General features: G+C 34.7%; 3 protein-coding genes across 3 annotated transcripts; 1 reads left to right on the top strand and 2 right to left on the bottom strand.

Moving 5' to 3' along the window:
* The first annotated feature begins 341 nt into the window (after nt 1-341).
* LOC130957837 (B3 domain-containing transcription factor VRN1-like) lies at nt 342-4,543 on the top strand. Its single transcript, XM_057884683.1, has 5 exons — nt 342-449; nt 2,865-2,943; nt 3,383-3,772; nt 4,085-4,200; nt 4,295-4,543. Exons 1-5 carry the CDS (start codon nt 342-344, stop codon nt 4,541-4,543), a joined length of 942 nt encoding a protein of 313 aa, XP_057740666.1.
* Nucleotides 4,516-8,280, bottom strand: LOC130954974 (receptor-like protein EIX1). Its single transcript, XM_057881753.1, has 3 exons — nt 7,530-8,280; nt 6,535-7,453; nt 4,516-6,390 (listed from the first exon to the last, which is right to left on the bottom strand). The coding sequence occupies exons 1-3, from the start codon at nt 8,277-8,279 to the stop codon at nt 4,712-4,714; spliced, it is 3,348 nt and encodes a 1,115-aa protein (XP_057737736.1). The 5' UTR covers nt 8,280; the 3' UTR covers nt 4,516-4,711.
* Nucleotides 8,281-9,600: 1,320 nt separating this feature from the next.
* LOC130957836 (probable leucine-rich repeat receptor-like protein kinase At1g35710) lies at nt 9,601-15,870 on the bottom strand. The gene is made up of 2 exons (XM_057884682.1): nt 15,843-15,870; nt 9,601-12,099 (listed from the first exon to the last, which is right to left on the bottom strand). The coding sequence occupies exons 1-2, from the start codon at nt 15,868-15,870 to the stop codon at nt 9,638-9,640; spliced, it is 2,490 nt and encodes an 829-aa protein (XP_057740665.1). The 3' UTR covers nt 9,601-9,637.
* Nucleotides 15,871-16,058: the final 188 nt, after the last annotated feature.

The following is a 16,058-nucleotide window of genomic DNA, read 5'->3' as shown; positions in this document are numbered from 1 at the left end:
GATATAACATTTGTTAAATTTATCTTTTAAAAGTAAATTTTTATTATTTTAATATATAAAATTTACAAATTTATATATACTAATATTCCGTCAAGTCGATCTAGTTTAATCCCTTTTTTTGGATCACTTCGGGTCGGGTCAAAGGAGATCTGCTGTCATTTTAGGGCCGGATATGAATCTACTTAAATCCAGCCCGACCCAGCCCATGAACATCGCTAGCAAGAAGACAGCTCTAGTAGTGAAAACAATGCAAATATTTCCAAACCAACGAATAAAGAGCTTAGAAATAGCAAGAGAAGTGCATCTGCTGTGGCAGTGTGGCTAAGGAAAAAGAGAAAATAATGCAATCCGACGATGGTTTGATTGAGGATGTGTTAGACGGAGAGATGGATTTGGGTTTTATGGGAACTCTAGGAATTCATAATGTGTATGAAGCACTTGATCCATGTGTAGAATCTAATGGTGCTAATTCTTGGCATTCAGAAGAAATGAAGACTCCTCCTAATTCTGAGGATGAGCTATGAGCTTAGGTGAGAGAGTTATGTTTAGAGGGAGAGGTTGTTTGAATTAGGGAGGGTAGGCTCTGCGGTTTCTGGGGCTCGGCTTGGGTAACTGTGTGGGCCGGGTTCGTTCACCATGTCCAAAAAAAACCAGTTTAGGATTGCATATAAGATTATTTAATCAATAATACAATAAAAATAGTGAACGTCAATTAGGCCGTGTTTATTTACAGGGATGAGATACTAGGGGTGTAATCGGCCTGGTTCGGTTCGGTTTTGGATCGAAAACCAACCGAACCGACCTGATCGGTTCTTCAAAGAGACCAACCGTTCGGTTGGCTGTAGTTTGAGCAACCGAATCGAACCGAACCGAACCAACAGTGGTTTGGTTCGGTCGGTTTTTTCGGTTTTTTTACACCTACTTATCTGAATTTAAAATGCCATAAAATAAAATTTAAAACCTTCAATAAACTAGAAAAACAAGAATTTATCACATCCAAATCCAATACAAATTCAACTTAATTAAACATAAAACAAAGACAATTAAAAATATCTAGCAAAATAACAAGGTTAAAGGGTAAATGTGTAAAAACAAGGTTTCTTAACCAATATTTCGGTTCGGTTCGGTTCGGTTCGGTTTTTACTGAGCCAACCGAAAACCGAACCGAACCGATCGGTTTAATTCGGAAAAAACAAAAAAAACCGATTTTTTCGGTTGTTGTAAATTTCGGTTCGGTTTTGCGGTAAAATTCGGTCCGATTCGATAACTTACACCCCTATGAGATACTGCAATAGAAACATTGAAACACAAAATTATATTTAACAGATGAGGTATAGATAGAGATATTGTGACAAGATATACTAAATTTATATATTTTGTGTTCATCCTAACATAAAGGACACAAAGACACTAAAAAAAATATAACTTATTTTTTATTTTTCTTTTATTATTTTTGTTAATTTTTTATAATTATATTTTTTATTATTATATTTTTCTTTTCGAATTTGGTCAAAGTTTCATGATTACCTTATCCCAAGTTTAGTAATGAGCATAACGGCCTTATTGTTCCGATGGAGAGAAGAACCTATGATTAGCTTTTTCGGAAATTTCTAAATGAACAATTTCAACGAAATCTTTCAATTTCTTATTTTACTATGTTCAACTCTATGTATTCCTCTATCCGTAGAGTACATTGAATGTACAGAAATGGCTCTAACAGAGTTTATGTTATTCATATTAACAGTTGAATGAAAAAAATAAAAATAAATTAAATTTTTATAATTTGTTCTGTTTTATCATTAATATAAAAACACTAAATTCTATATCTTTATTTTTTATATCTTATCTTATCCTATTATTTACCATATTGAAAAAAGTTGCATCTAATACTGATAATATAGTAAAGAATATTTCTTCCTATAACCATATTTTTTTTGTATTTTTGTTTTTATTATTTTAGGATTTTTGTTTAAGTTTGTATAATATTTGACTTCAAGCTATTTAGCACATGTTTGTTCTATTAGTCTATTTGAAAAATTTTTTAACTTTTAATTTTGAAAGTCGTTTATCAAAATTAATCTTCAAAATATAATTTTTAAAAATTATAAACAAAATTTCAGCAAATCAAACTAAAAGTGATTTTCAATAAGTATAAGTAACATAACTGTGTTTAGTAAAATAAATTTTAAAATTATTATAATAGACATAAATAGATAAAGAGTTTGAATGTGAATGTAATTAGGCCTTAACTTTTTTTTGTCATTTTTTACTATATCTTTCAACCTAATTGACTAATGTGTACACAAAACAATATTCGAAATTCTGACACTTATTTAAACGAATGAATGAGTAAGCTAATTACTTGATCAACCAAGTTAACTTTTTCGCATCAATAATTAGTTAGGGATAAATTCATATATTTATTAATACATAATATTATTATTAAGTTTTTCAATTTTTTAAAAAGAAAAATATCTCAGCGTTAGAAAAATCATCTCTAATTTTTCAAAACTACAAAAAATAAATTTTTTAAATTTACCAAACTAGACCTAAGTACGAAAGAGGAAAAAAAAATGAAAATCAATAGATAAAGCTTTAGTAACATTAAGTTAAATTAGCATGAATAATATAAAAGCAACATTTTCGATGTACCAAATTAAATTGAGATAATCAATGCAATCACTTTTAAAAAATATAAACAACAATGATAATCATACAAGAGAATCAAATGTACGTAGAACGTTAATTGCTACTATGTCACTTCTACCTTATCCAGCCCTTATTTGTGTGTACCAATGATGTATTCATAGGTTAAGAGTTTTACTCTTGTTTCATGTTTTATCACCTTGTTGACATGGTTGCAGGTTATGAATCCAATTCATGAAAATGTAACTCATGAGATATATGCATATTCCCATGGGAAGTTTTCAGTAGCGACTCACGGTAGTATATTCTATTAGTAATTTTTGTTCTTATATAATTTGCTTAGAACATATTCTTATGCTCGTGTAATCTACTGATTTCATTCATGAGATCTTGAAGGGATGTTTAATGTGCATGTTTCTTATATTCTGAGAACAGAGAAAACTGTTCTACTGAATTAATTAGTGTCATATGAAAACCATTGAAGATGATTTTTTGCTGATTGTGAAAAAGCTAAAGTGAATAGCACAAGTGCTGAAGTGCAATGAAATACATAATTTTATACACTATAATGTTTGTGACTAATTAGTAGTTTTAGTCACATCTAACAAACTTGAAAAGATATAACTGAATCTTAATCTCAATTACCTAGTGTGACATAGATAGAAGGAGATGTGGCATCACTCTTTAATTTCTCTTTATGCTCATGAGTTTTGATTATTATAATTACTAACATCAGGTTCATTTGCACTGCAGAAGATACCAAACAAGTTCACTAGCAAATATGGTGGTGGTGTGAAAAATCCAGTGAACCTGAAGCCTCCAGATGGCACTCAATGGAAAGTACAATGGACTCAGCATGATGATCAGATTTTATTTGAAAAGGGTTGGAAAGAGTTTGCTGCTTATTACTCTCTGGATCATGGCCACTTGATGCGGTTTGAGTACAATGGAACTTCTTGTTTTGAGGTACACATACTTGACATGAGTGGCCTTGAAATACACCATCATTTCAATAACCGGATCAACAATGATTCGGTTGAGACTTTGAATGAGCTACCACCACAATGTTGGGGCAGAGAGCGGAAAAGATTGAAAATACCATTATCATTATCATTGCCTTTTACAAGTAAGCAATTGAGAATTGCTACAGAAACTAGAGATGTGGAAGGAGGTAGTCAATCTGAACTCTGAAGAGAAAAACATTGAGATGCCAATAATTCCATCTGTCCTTCATCGTTCAGATGGTATGCTTTCTATTGTGATCGAATCATTGTTCATTTTGTTGATTCAACTGATCTTTTTTTGTGGTTAAATGCATAGAGATTGTTGTTCTGAGTCAGCATGTTTTGAATTTAATGGCTAAATGCATAGAGATTTTATTCTGAAGGTAAGATTCTTTCTGATTGTTTTTCAAATCCTTTTATGGTATTGGAGCCAGTTTTTGAGCCTGGGACCTGTGGTTTTCGATGTCTGGAAGAAGCTCAGAAGTTCAACTCAGAAAATCCCTCTTTCATGATCAAGCTAGTGAAAAGTAATCTACAGAGATCAAGGGCTGTAAGTTTAAGCTTATACATTTATCCATAAGGAAACTTAAATATCATGCAAACTTTGGTGTATTTATTGTTACATAATGTTATATATCATGCAGAATTTTAAAGCTTCCTTCTACACAAAGTATTTTGAAAACAATGAGCCGGATGTAGAGATACGGTACGAAGGCAAGTTGTGGCCTGCAAAGTTGCTCTGTTACCCCGCAGCAGCAGCTGCCTATATCTCGAATGGTTGGCGGCCTTTTAGTCTTGAGAATGCTTTAAAAGTTGGAGATGTTTGTGTCTTTGAGTTCATTAGTGGGGAAAATCCAGTCCTTGATGCTCATATTTATAGAGCCAATGGTTAAGCAATCCATTAGAACTTCAAGAGCTCTTAAACCAAGTAATTTAGTAAATATGTAACACTTATTTTGTAAAACTGAAATTCTATTATGGACAATCTCTATTGTAAATATTGTCTCTTGTTTTTACAATATAATTAGCTCTATTGTAAAAACACACACATGAACACATGATCAAACAACAACACGGTTTCTCATCATCATCCACTTCTTCAATTTTGCCATCCTTATTGCAGTTGTGACATGGATAATGTCGGCTAAATCTTCCACCCATCTGAAGTAAGCATGCCTCCAAGTTTTCTTGAACCACAAAGTCCCAATAAATCCCCAAAACCCAGTTGCAAAGCCAATTGCAATGACAAAGTAAAACAACCACTTTTCCAACTTATCTAACTTGCTTTCTTCATCCTCAAAATCGCTGCTCCCATGATCTTCATGCAAATAACCACATTTGTTGGGTAGAGGAGATCCACAAAGATATGGGTTGCCAGCATAACTCCATGAATCAAAAGTAAAAAACTGGTTACCTGTGGGAATTGGTCCAGAGAAGTTATTGTGTGACAAGTTTAACTGACCGAGTGATGTTAAAGCTGACATGCCGCTTGGAATTGTGCCTGAGAGTTGGTTAGTTGAAACATCAAAGGATTCAAGTGACCTCATATCCCCTATCAAGTTAGGGATCTTTCCGATCAAATTATTGTTTGATAGATTCAAGCTATGCAATCCAACGAGCGAAGTTATTCCTTTTGGAATGGAGCCAACTAAATTATTCTCGGACAAATCCATGATGACTACAAGCTTCAAGATTCTTATGTAGTCAAGTTCTCTTCCTTTCACGACTTCTTTGACTTCCTCAGCCTTCCAATCTTTTACAGGAGAATATCCCTGAGAAGATTCTTCAGCATCATGTAAATCAAGAGGCAAAGTGGGACCTTCAGCAACAGGTGAAGGAGGAGACAAAGTGGGAGCCTCAAGAGTCATTCCTCGAAGATTGCCTATGCACCGAGGTATTGAACCATCTAAATTGTTGCGAGAAAGGTCCAAGATTTTAAGTGATGATAGTTCACATATCTGTGAAGGAATGCTACCATTCAACATGTTTTGCCGCAATCTTAGAATTTGTAGTGAAGAAAATGTATTAGCACTCCATGACGGGATGATGCCAGAAAGTTGATTCTCTCCGAGATCCATGATCAACAATTGCGTCAAATTTCTCACAGACGCTAGAAACTCTCCATGAAGGCTGTTATTGTTCAAATGCAACCATGACAAAGAGGAAAGATTCCCAAATGAGCTTGGAAAAGTACCTGTGAGTTTGTTGGATGACAAATTTATTTCTTCCCATTCTCCGTTATCCTTCCAACAATTGGGGATTTTACCAGATAGTCTGTTCTTTGAAAGGTCAAGGATACTCAAATCATCAACTTGGCACAATGATTTTGGAATTGAACCATTTATGAGGTTATTTCCTAGTAGCAAGTTCCACAAATTGGGCATTATATGACCAATATCTTCAGGAAGTGAGCCACTGAGTTGATTATGGGAAAGATTCAAATACACCATATCTGAGATAACCAAAGGCCTACTTTCTTCCACTGTAATGGTTCCGTCCAAATTGTTTGAAGATAGATCCAAGTATGATAGATTCACAAGTTTTTGAAAGTCAATACAAATTCTACCATCTAGTTTATTCCTTGAAAGGTCAAGGTTATTTAATTTTAAAAGTTGATTAAGACTTGTAGGAATGGTTCCTTCTAAATGGTTATTTGAAAAATCAAGGCTAATTAGATTTACAAGTTGACCAAGACTCGAAGGAATGGATCCCGTTAGATAATTATTTGAGACATCAAGAAGTTGTAAATTTACAAGTTGTTCAAGTTTTTGAGGAATGATTCCCTGTAAAAAATTATTTGAGACAACAAGACTTTGTAAATTTACAAGTTGTCCGAGATTTGGAGGAATGATTCCCTTTAAATAATTTTTTGAGACATCAAAATATTGTAAATTTACAAGTTGCTCAAGATTTTGAGTAATTGTTCCGTTAAATGAATTTTTCGAAAGATCCACGACTTGTAAATTTACAAGTTGTCCCATGAAATCAGGAATGTCTCCTTCTAACTTGTTGTTGGGTAAATATAACATTTTCAAATTCAGTAATTTTCCAAAAGAAGATGGAATGGGACCACAGAAAAAATTATCTTGGAGAAAAAGGAAGACTAGATTTTCAAGTTGTCCTAACCAAGATGGCAAATGATCATTAAATCTATTTCCACTCAAGTCTAGATTCTCCAAATCATGTCTAATGCATGTAGACAAATCATTGTTTCCAATGGATTCTTTTTGGAGTCTATTTTTTGATAAATCAAACCTATATAGGTGACAATTATTTTTCAAAATGGATGAAATGGAACATTTCATGGATGTTAATTTATTACTTGAAAGATCTAGGTAGACAAGTGTCCTTAACTCAACAAACCAAGATGGAACTGAAGTGAAAGAATTGTGAGAAAAGTCAAGGGACTCAATGATAGTCATATTTTGTAAAACATTTGGAATTGGACCCTGGAAGTTATTAGATGAAAGATAAAGATGCTTGAGTTTCTCAAACTTGTGAAACCAGGATGGAAGAGAGTCAAAATTATTCTCAGAAAGGTCTAAAAATTCAATGGAAGTTGCATTTTGGAAAGCATTTGGAATTGGACCATGAAGCACACAGCTTGAAAGATCAAGATACTCAAGTTTCTTGAAGTTGCCATACCAAGATGAAAGTGATGATAGATTGTTCCCACCAAGACCAAGATGCACAAGAGATGTCATGTTTTGAAAAGCATCCAAATTTGGCACATTAAGTCCATTGTTGGCAAGACTTAGGAATTGAAGTTTAGGAGCACTGACGGTGAGATTAATAATATTAACCTGAGCAAGGAACAAGAAGCAACTTTGTCAAGTCCATGAATTATTAACCATCCAAGTAATAAGTTAGGACAAATACCTGAAACCAAGTGTAAATAGAGCTTATATCAAGGTGTTCCAGCAATGGCAATTGAGAAATCCAATTGATGTTGCTGTTTGGTGAAAATTCATTCCAACTCAGATCAAGAAAGTGGAGGTCGGTGAGATTTCCAAGATTGTTGGGTATTCTCCCGCCAAAACCAGCATAAGAGAGGGACAAATACCTGAGGTGTTGCATAGAACCAATGAACATCGGTATGGGACTCTGATAGAAGTGATTTCCACTCAAGTCCAAATGAGTCAAGTATTCCAGTTCCAGTAGGGACGAATTAACATTCCCAGCTTTTAGATATTTATTGTATAAAAGGCCACAGTCGTAGTCGTGCCTCATGGATTCCAGCAGCGATGAATAAACAACATTCACAGCTTCTAAATATCGATTGTGTAAACGGCCATAATCGTAGTCGCCACTCATGGATCTCAAGCATTTCACATAAGGAGTGGTAAGATCAAGCATGACAACGTGAGCGGTAACATTGTCGCAGCCGATCCCTTTCCATCGGCAGCAGTCATGGCCATGCCAGGAGGAAAGCAGGTTTGATGAATCATTCAGGGATGCTTTGAACTTCACAAGAGCTTGCCTCTCTCTTTCAAGACATGGAGAGTGCAGAGTATTACTTGAATTTGCACAAATTTGTGCAATTTCAGCCATTACCATCACAAGTACCAGTACTGCACATGCAGCAAAATTTTGGTATCTAAATTTCATTTTCAGTGGCATATAAAACATATTATTGACGATATTTAATGTGTTAGTTGCTTTCACTCCACTCACTCAATCACATTATATATACATACTCATCATGAACAAGTCACGAATGATGGTCACTTTCTCGGAAAAAGCATAATGGAATAATAATGAACCCAATCTTTTCGTTCCAAGACCAAGACTCTTGCATGTGGGGTAAAGTTCTAGTCTCCCCTGCTTAGTTTAAAGTCTTTGAGGCAGTCTCTGTGAGTTTGTAATTATTGGTGGAGTGACAAATACGTGTTGGAAAAAAATGTGTACTAATCTGAGATAGATGCCACTCTTTCTTTTCATCTCTGCATGACCCATGCATTGACCCAACGACTCTCTCACCTTTTGTTACGCCAACAAGACTCAATGATTATACTTTCGTTTTATTTTCTTCGTATCTAAGATAATCGACTATAACACTCAAATTGACGTCATTCTCATTTATATAAATCACATTTATAATAAAACTTTATCAATCAATTTCCGAATGATATTATATAAAAACAAATGTAAGCTAGGAGATGTTAGGAACTTTATTGTAAATGAACAGTATACTATTTTTAATAGTCTTATAAAAACTGCACATGTAGCATATGTATGATTTAGTAGTTGTTTTTGCTAGTTTCCTCTTAATTATTTTGCTAAAATTACACAGTTTTGCATTTCTCTCATACTCATTTATGTTCCTGAAATCTGTTTCTGTTGATCAGATCTTGAATCTTTTATCTGATCTTTCTATTTTAGCATTGTTGTTCCACTGACTGATTGTCATGAACTGAGAAAAAGGTCTCATTGCATGTTATGTTCTAAGAATATTTCTTTTTCTTTTTAAGAAAATACCTATTGTTACTTGTTAGCGATCTAATTGAAAATTTATATCTAATATGAGAATTTAATTATAAACTTTTAAAATAAATAAACTTAATTGAAAATTTGATAAAACTGTAAGAAGTTATAATGTAATTAAATATAAATAAAATTTCTAACTAATTGACTGAAAGATGACTTCAAATCAGACTTCAGAATGAAAGAAGTGTGTGTCCTGTAATAAATCTCTATCTCTCTCTTTCACTCTTTCTTCACATTTCTCATAAGTAATATGGATTACTCATTTTAAAAGTCATTTACCTTTATGCTGTAATTCGTTAAAGTGTCTCCATTTTTTTTTACTGCAACATCATGCATTTATATTGTTGTTCTGTGGTTCTGCTTTATGCAGAGGCTCTTTAGGAAAATAAACATCAAATGACAATCTCTAACAAATTCATACATAACTCAAACATCTCTCACTTTCTTTAATTTATTACCACTTTTGATTCTTCAAAATAAAAATAAAAACACACTCATGATCAAACATCAACACGGTTTCTCATCATTATCATCCACTTCTTCAATTTTGCCATTCTTATTGCAGTTGTGACATAGATCGTGTCGGCTAAATCTTCCACCCATCTGAAGTAAGCATGCCTCCAAGTTCTCTTGAACCACAAAGTTCCAATAACTCCCCAAAACCCAGTTGCATAGCCAATTGCGATGACAAAGTAGAACAACCACTTTTCCAACTTATCTAATTTGCTGTTATCACCTTCAAATTCATTTCTCCCATGAACTTGAGGAGAATAACCACATTCGTTGGGAAGAGGAAATCCACATAAATATGGGTTGTTAGCATAACTGGATGCATCATAAGTTAAAAACTGGTTATCTGTGGGAATTGGTCCAGAGAAGTTATTGTATGACAAGTTTAAACGACTTAGCGATGTTAAGACCGACATGCTGCTTGGAATTGTGCCGGAGAGTTGGTTACTTGAAACATCAAAGGATTCAAGTGATCTCATATCCCCTATCATGTTAGGGATCTTTCCGATCAAATGATTGTTTGATAGATTCAAGCTATGCAAACCATAAAGCAAAGTTATTCCTTTTGGAATGGAGCCAACCAAATTATTCTTGGACAAGTCCATGATGACTACATGCTTCAAGATTCTTATGTAGTCAAGTTCTCTTCCTTTCGTGACTTCTATGACATCCTCAGTTTGCCAATTAGATACTGCTCCAGAAGACCAACCGGGACCCTCAGTAAAAACTGAAGTAGGAGGCAAAGTAGGAGGCAAAATGGGAACCTCAAGAGTCATTCCTCGAAGATTGCCTATACACTGAGGTATTGAACCATTTAAATTGTTGCGGGAAAGGTCCAAGATTTTAATGGATGATAGTTCACATATCTGTGAAGGAATGCTACCACTCAACCTGTTTTGCGGCAGTCTTAGAATTTGTAGTGAAGAAAATGTGTTAGCACTCCATGTTGGGATGGTGCCAGAAAGTTGATTCTCTCCGAGATCCATAATCATCAAGAATGGCAAATTTCTCAAAGACGCTAGAAACTCTCCATGAAGACTATTATTGTTCAAATGCAACCATGACAGAGAGGAAAGATTCCCAAATGAGCTTGGAAAATCCCCTGAGAGTTTGTTGGATGACAAATTTATTTCTTCCCATGCTATGTTATCCTTCCAACAATTGGGAATTTTACCAGACAGCCTGTTCTTTGAAAGGTCAAGGATACTCAAATCATCAACTTGGCACAATGATTTTGGAATTGAACCATTTATGAGGTTATTTCCAAGAATCAAGCACTCCAAATTGGGCATTATATGACCAATATGTTCTGGAAGTGAGCCACTGATTTGATTATGGGAGAGATCCAAATACTGCATTTCTGAGATTACCAAAGGCCTGCTTTCTTCCACTGTAATGGTTCCATCCAAATTGTTTGAAGATAGATCCAAGTATGATAGAGTCACAAGTTTTTGAAAATCAATCCAAATTCTCCCATCTAGTTTATTCCTTGATAGATCAAGTCTATTTAGATTTGTAAGTTGGTTAAGACTTGTAGGAATTATTCCTTTTAAATAATTATTTGAAAAATCAAGGCTAGTTAGGTTTATAAGTTGACCAAGACTTGAAGGAATAGTCCCTGTTAAATAATTATTTGAGATATCAAAAGCATCTAAATTTATAAGTTGTCCAAAACTTTGAGGTATGGTTCCATTAAAAGAATTATTTGAAAGCTTAATGATCTGCAAATTTACAAGTTGTCCCAACGAATTAGGAAGGTTTCCTTCTAACTTGTTGTTGGATATATCTAAATTTTTCAATTTCAATAATTTTCCAAAAGAAGAGGGAATGGGACCGAAGAAAAAATTATCTTGGAGATAAAGGTTGCCTAAATTTTCAAGTTGTACTAACCAAGATGGCAAATGATCATTAAATTCATTTTTCTTCAAGTCAAGATTCTCCAAATCATGTCTAATGCAGGTAGACAAATCGTTGTTTCCAATAGATTCTTTTCGGAGTCTATTTCCTGCTATATATAACCTTTTCAGGTGACACATATTTTTTAAAATAGATGAAATAGAATATTCCATGGATGTTATTTTATTGCTTGAAAGATTGAGAGAGACAAGTTTCCTTAACTCAATAAACCAAGATTGAACAAAAGTGAAAAAATTGTTAGAAAGGTCAAGGGTTTCGATACTAGTCATATTTTGTAAAGCAACGGGAATTGTACCTTGGAAGTTATTAGATGAAAGAAAAAGATGCTTGAGTTCCTCAAACTTGTGAAACCAGGATGGAAGAGAGTCAAAATTGTTCCCAGAAAGGTCCAAACTTTTAATGGAAGTTGCATTTTGGAAAGCATTTAGAATTGGACCATGAAGCCCACACCATGAAAGATCAAGATACTCAAGTTTCTTGAAGTTGCCAAACCAAGATGAAACTGAAGCAAGATTGTTCCCACTAAGATTGCATCCTAATAATTAAAACTAGATTAGTCCGGAAATTATTATCGTCAATGTCCAAGAACTTGCATCCTAACAAAAACTAGATTAGTTTAGGATTGCGTATAAGATTATTTAATTAATAATACAATAAAAACGAGTAAATACTCAATCCGACCATGACCATTTACTTGTTATAGAATGAATGCTAACAAAATTGAATCAATAGTCTCTGCCCTCTGCTGAAACCAGCAACTATATTGAATTAGATATGTAGAGTTACATAACAATTGTGGTATGGCTATTGCTGTATTGAATCAAGGATCAGAGCAAATGAATCAACAGGAGTTTAAGAAAATGGTGCATCAAAAGAGGTGAATTGCAGAAAGGGAGCTATTAACTATTTAACTCAACTTCTCTACTACTATATAAAGATGTTGGCTACTTGGCAGAGTTTAACTGCCATGCATTGCCATTGCACTGAAATTCAACCTGTTTTGAAAATAACATTGATGGGAATATTCCTTCCACGATTTATCTTACATTTCTAAGAATGTTTCTTTTTCTCTTTAACAACACCTGTTGTTACTTGTTAGGAATCTAATAGAAAATTTATATAACTTGAGAATATAATTATAAAATTTTAAACTACAAAGATTTTTTATTAAAAATTTGATAAAACAGTAAGAACCTATAACTTCATTAAATCTTAAATAAATTTCCTGTTACTTGATTGAAAGATCACTTCAATTTTTTACTTTAACATTATACTATTTATTTCAAATTTTCTTTAGTGACTTTGTTATTAGCTTTGTTGTTCTGTTTATGCAGAGGCTATTCAGGAGATTAAACATCAAATGAAAATCTCTATTACAAATTCGTACATATACATGCATCAAACATCTCTCACTTTTCTTAATTTATTACCACTTTTGATTCTTCAAATAAAAATAAAAACACACACATGATCTGATGAGTTTGGAAAACTCTAAAATAATACTTGTGATGACTAAACATTATTAAAATAAATAATTACAAAATTATTAATCTGATTTTCATTTAACATATTTTGATTAATAATTTTGTTGCAGGTTTCATGATGGGCCGAGGAATAAGTTTCTGACTTAAGCCCAACAATTAGCCTTGTTGCATGCTTTATATTATGAGGCTGAAATTTTATATTAATGGGCCAGAATAAATATTAATGTTGCAAGCCCAAACAAATGCTTTCTTATTTGCTTCCTATGCTTGATCCGCTACACAATTGTATCAGGAAAGCAAATGCTTATCAAATGGGCCAGCTTTGATCATATTGTCACAAGCCCAAATTATACTAAAGAGAATAGGTTCCATGTTTGGTCCGAATCAAAAGGAAAATGAAAGCATAGTGCTTCCAACGGAACCAAGCTCTAACAAAGTGATGGATTTCAAAATCTATTACATTGTTAATTAATGCATGGGGAACATGAGAGAGAAAAAAAAATTTTCAGCTGAAGTGATTGATGGCTATTATGTCAAACACGCCACTCTATGTTAGGGGAGTAAAAGCAAGCTATTCAAATTAATTTGCTTAACCACTTTGCTTTGCTTTTATTTAGATTCTTTGTTTCTCTCTCATCTCTTTCTTCTTCTCTCTTTGGTCCTTGTCCAGGAAACAATGGACGCCGAGCTCTTCAACGAAGAAAAGGAAAGAGTTGCATGCATCAAGACCATCAAGCTAATGATGGCAAGAAAACATACCAAAAGAAAGATGAGCTGTGGCTAAGATGCTTACCAAATGTGGTTAGATTTGGTGAAGCTATCTTGAGCCTTTCATGCTCAAAAATGGAAGAAGAAGATTCGGCCAAGAGGAGAGATTCTTGGAGCATGGCTTGTCTTCGATTCTGATCAACCACCACAGGGAGTAGCTAGAGTGGCGAAGTGATGGTTGGAGGCAGAGATTGAAGCAGATGAAGTCATCATCATCATGAGGCATCAAGGGCCAGAAATCCATCTTGGAGAGGAAGCCAAGGATGGAGAGCCCGGATTGATGTAGGGTGATGATCAAGAAAGGACTAGAGGTAATTGCATGTTGGGTTTAGCATGGTTATCTCTTCTCTCTCTGTGTGGCCGAACCGGTTTGTTGAAGGAGGAAGAAAGTTGGTTCGGTTTTGGCTTCAAGTGTGGAGGCTTTCCTATTTCTTTAAAAAGGGGGAACAACCACTGTTTGAAGCAAGGAGAAAATTTGAGAGTGCAAGGCACAGAGTTCTCAGAGCTACCTGAGCTAACAGATTTCTCTTCTCCTTCAATGTTTTCTGTTTAGTATTTTTCTGTTTAATTTTGTCATGTCTTGAGTCTCATGGTAAAAGGCAAACAAGTGAGGTTTGTAATGAAAAAGCCATAGAGCGGAAAAAGGCAGAGAGTGCAAAATTAAAAGAAAAAGCCATAGATGTCTTAGAGTTCCTTTGTTCATCTATGTTGTGTATCATGATTCTGTGGGAATCCCCTTGTAAGTTGGGTTAGCACTTTACAAGTTGTAATCTGATTGATTATAGTGAAATTCCATCATGTTTGTGATGGAGACTGGATGTAGGCTGCACTGCACTTAGCAGCCGAACCAGGATATATCTGGGTGCAAGTTCTTTCTCTTTCTACTCCATTTCTGTTTTCTACCACACACGAGCAAAAGCTAGAATTATCTCGTGCCAAGTGACGAGACAAAACAAAAAGTCTCGTGGCAAGGGACGAGACAAAACAAAGTTGCTCGTGTTAAGTGACGAGCAAAAACAGAAAAGTCTTCTCTGAAGTTCAGCAAGTGTAAGCATCGAAAAAGGGGGCTAAGATTCAACCCCCCCTTCTCTTAGCCACTGAAACCATCAATTGGTATCAGAGCTTGGTCTCAAAGAGATCAAGCTTTGCAGCTTGGAGTAAAGATCCTCATGGGAGAAAACAGTGGCACAAATGTGTTATCATACAATCTGGCCGAAGGTCAATCAAGCAACAGACCTCCCCTCTTCAATGGGAAAAATTATACCTATTGGAAGGAGAGGATGAAGATATTTGTACAAGCCGTGGATTACAGACTTTGGAAGATCATCTTGGAAGGTCCTAAATTTCCAACTACCACAAATGCTCAAGGAGTGGTCTCTCTTAAACCAGAAGCAAGCTGGACCGAGGAAGATAGGAAGACGGTGGAGTTAAATGCCAAGGCAACCAATCTGCTCAACTGTGCTATCAGCTTTGAGGAATACCGACGAGTATCACGATGCACAATGGCAAAGGAAATCTGGGACAAGTTGCAAATCACTCATGAAGGAACTACCATTGTAAAGAAGACTCGGACAGACATGTTAAACAGGGAATATGAGATGTTTGCAATGAAGGAAGGAGAGTCCATTGATGAACTATTCGAACGGTTCAATATCATCACTGTTGGCTTAGATGCTCTTGGAATCACACATTCAGAATCTGTGCTAGTGAGAAGAGTGTTGAGATGTCTCACAAAAGAGTGGGAAACAAAAGCCTTAATTATTTCTGAGAGTAGTAACTTAGATTCTATGACACTTGATGATTTGAGAGGAAACTTACTTGCTTTTGAAAACTCCTATTTGAAAAAAGATTCAAAAAAGAAAGGAATTGCATTTTCTTCTGTGACTAACCCTCTGGATGATGAATCCAGTGATAACTCTTCTGAAAATGAGTTTGTGTTGTTTGCAAAAAAATTCAGGAAAATGGCAAAGCTCAAAAGCAAAGGCAGCAGCTCCAGGAGGACAAAGAAAGATCTTAGCAAGGTAACCTGTTTCAATTGCAAGGAAATGGGTCATTTCAAATCTGATTGTCCCAAGTTGAAAAAGGAAGAGAAGCCGAAAAAGGTGAAGAAGAAGGGACTGATGGCCACATGGGAAGATTTGGAAAATGACTCAAATGATGATGATGAAGAGTCTGAGACTAAATCACAGCACTGTCTCATGGCAAATGAGATAGATCAGGTATCATTTCAAAACTCTAACAC

The sequence above is a fragment of the Arachis stenosperma genome, chromosome 10 (assembly GCF_014773155.1).
Source record: "Arachis stenosperma cultivar V10309 chromosome 10, arast.V10309.gnm1.PFL2, whole genome shotgun sequence".
In the NCBI taxonomy this organism is placed as follows: Eukaryota; Viridiplantae; Streptophyta; class Magnoliopsida; order Fabales; family Fabaceae; genus Arachis; species Arachis stenosperma.
This window is presented reverse-complemented; position numbering and strand designations above follow the sequence as displayed.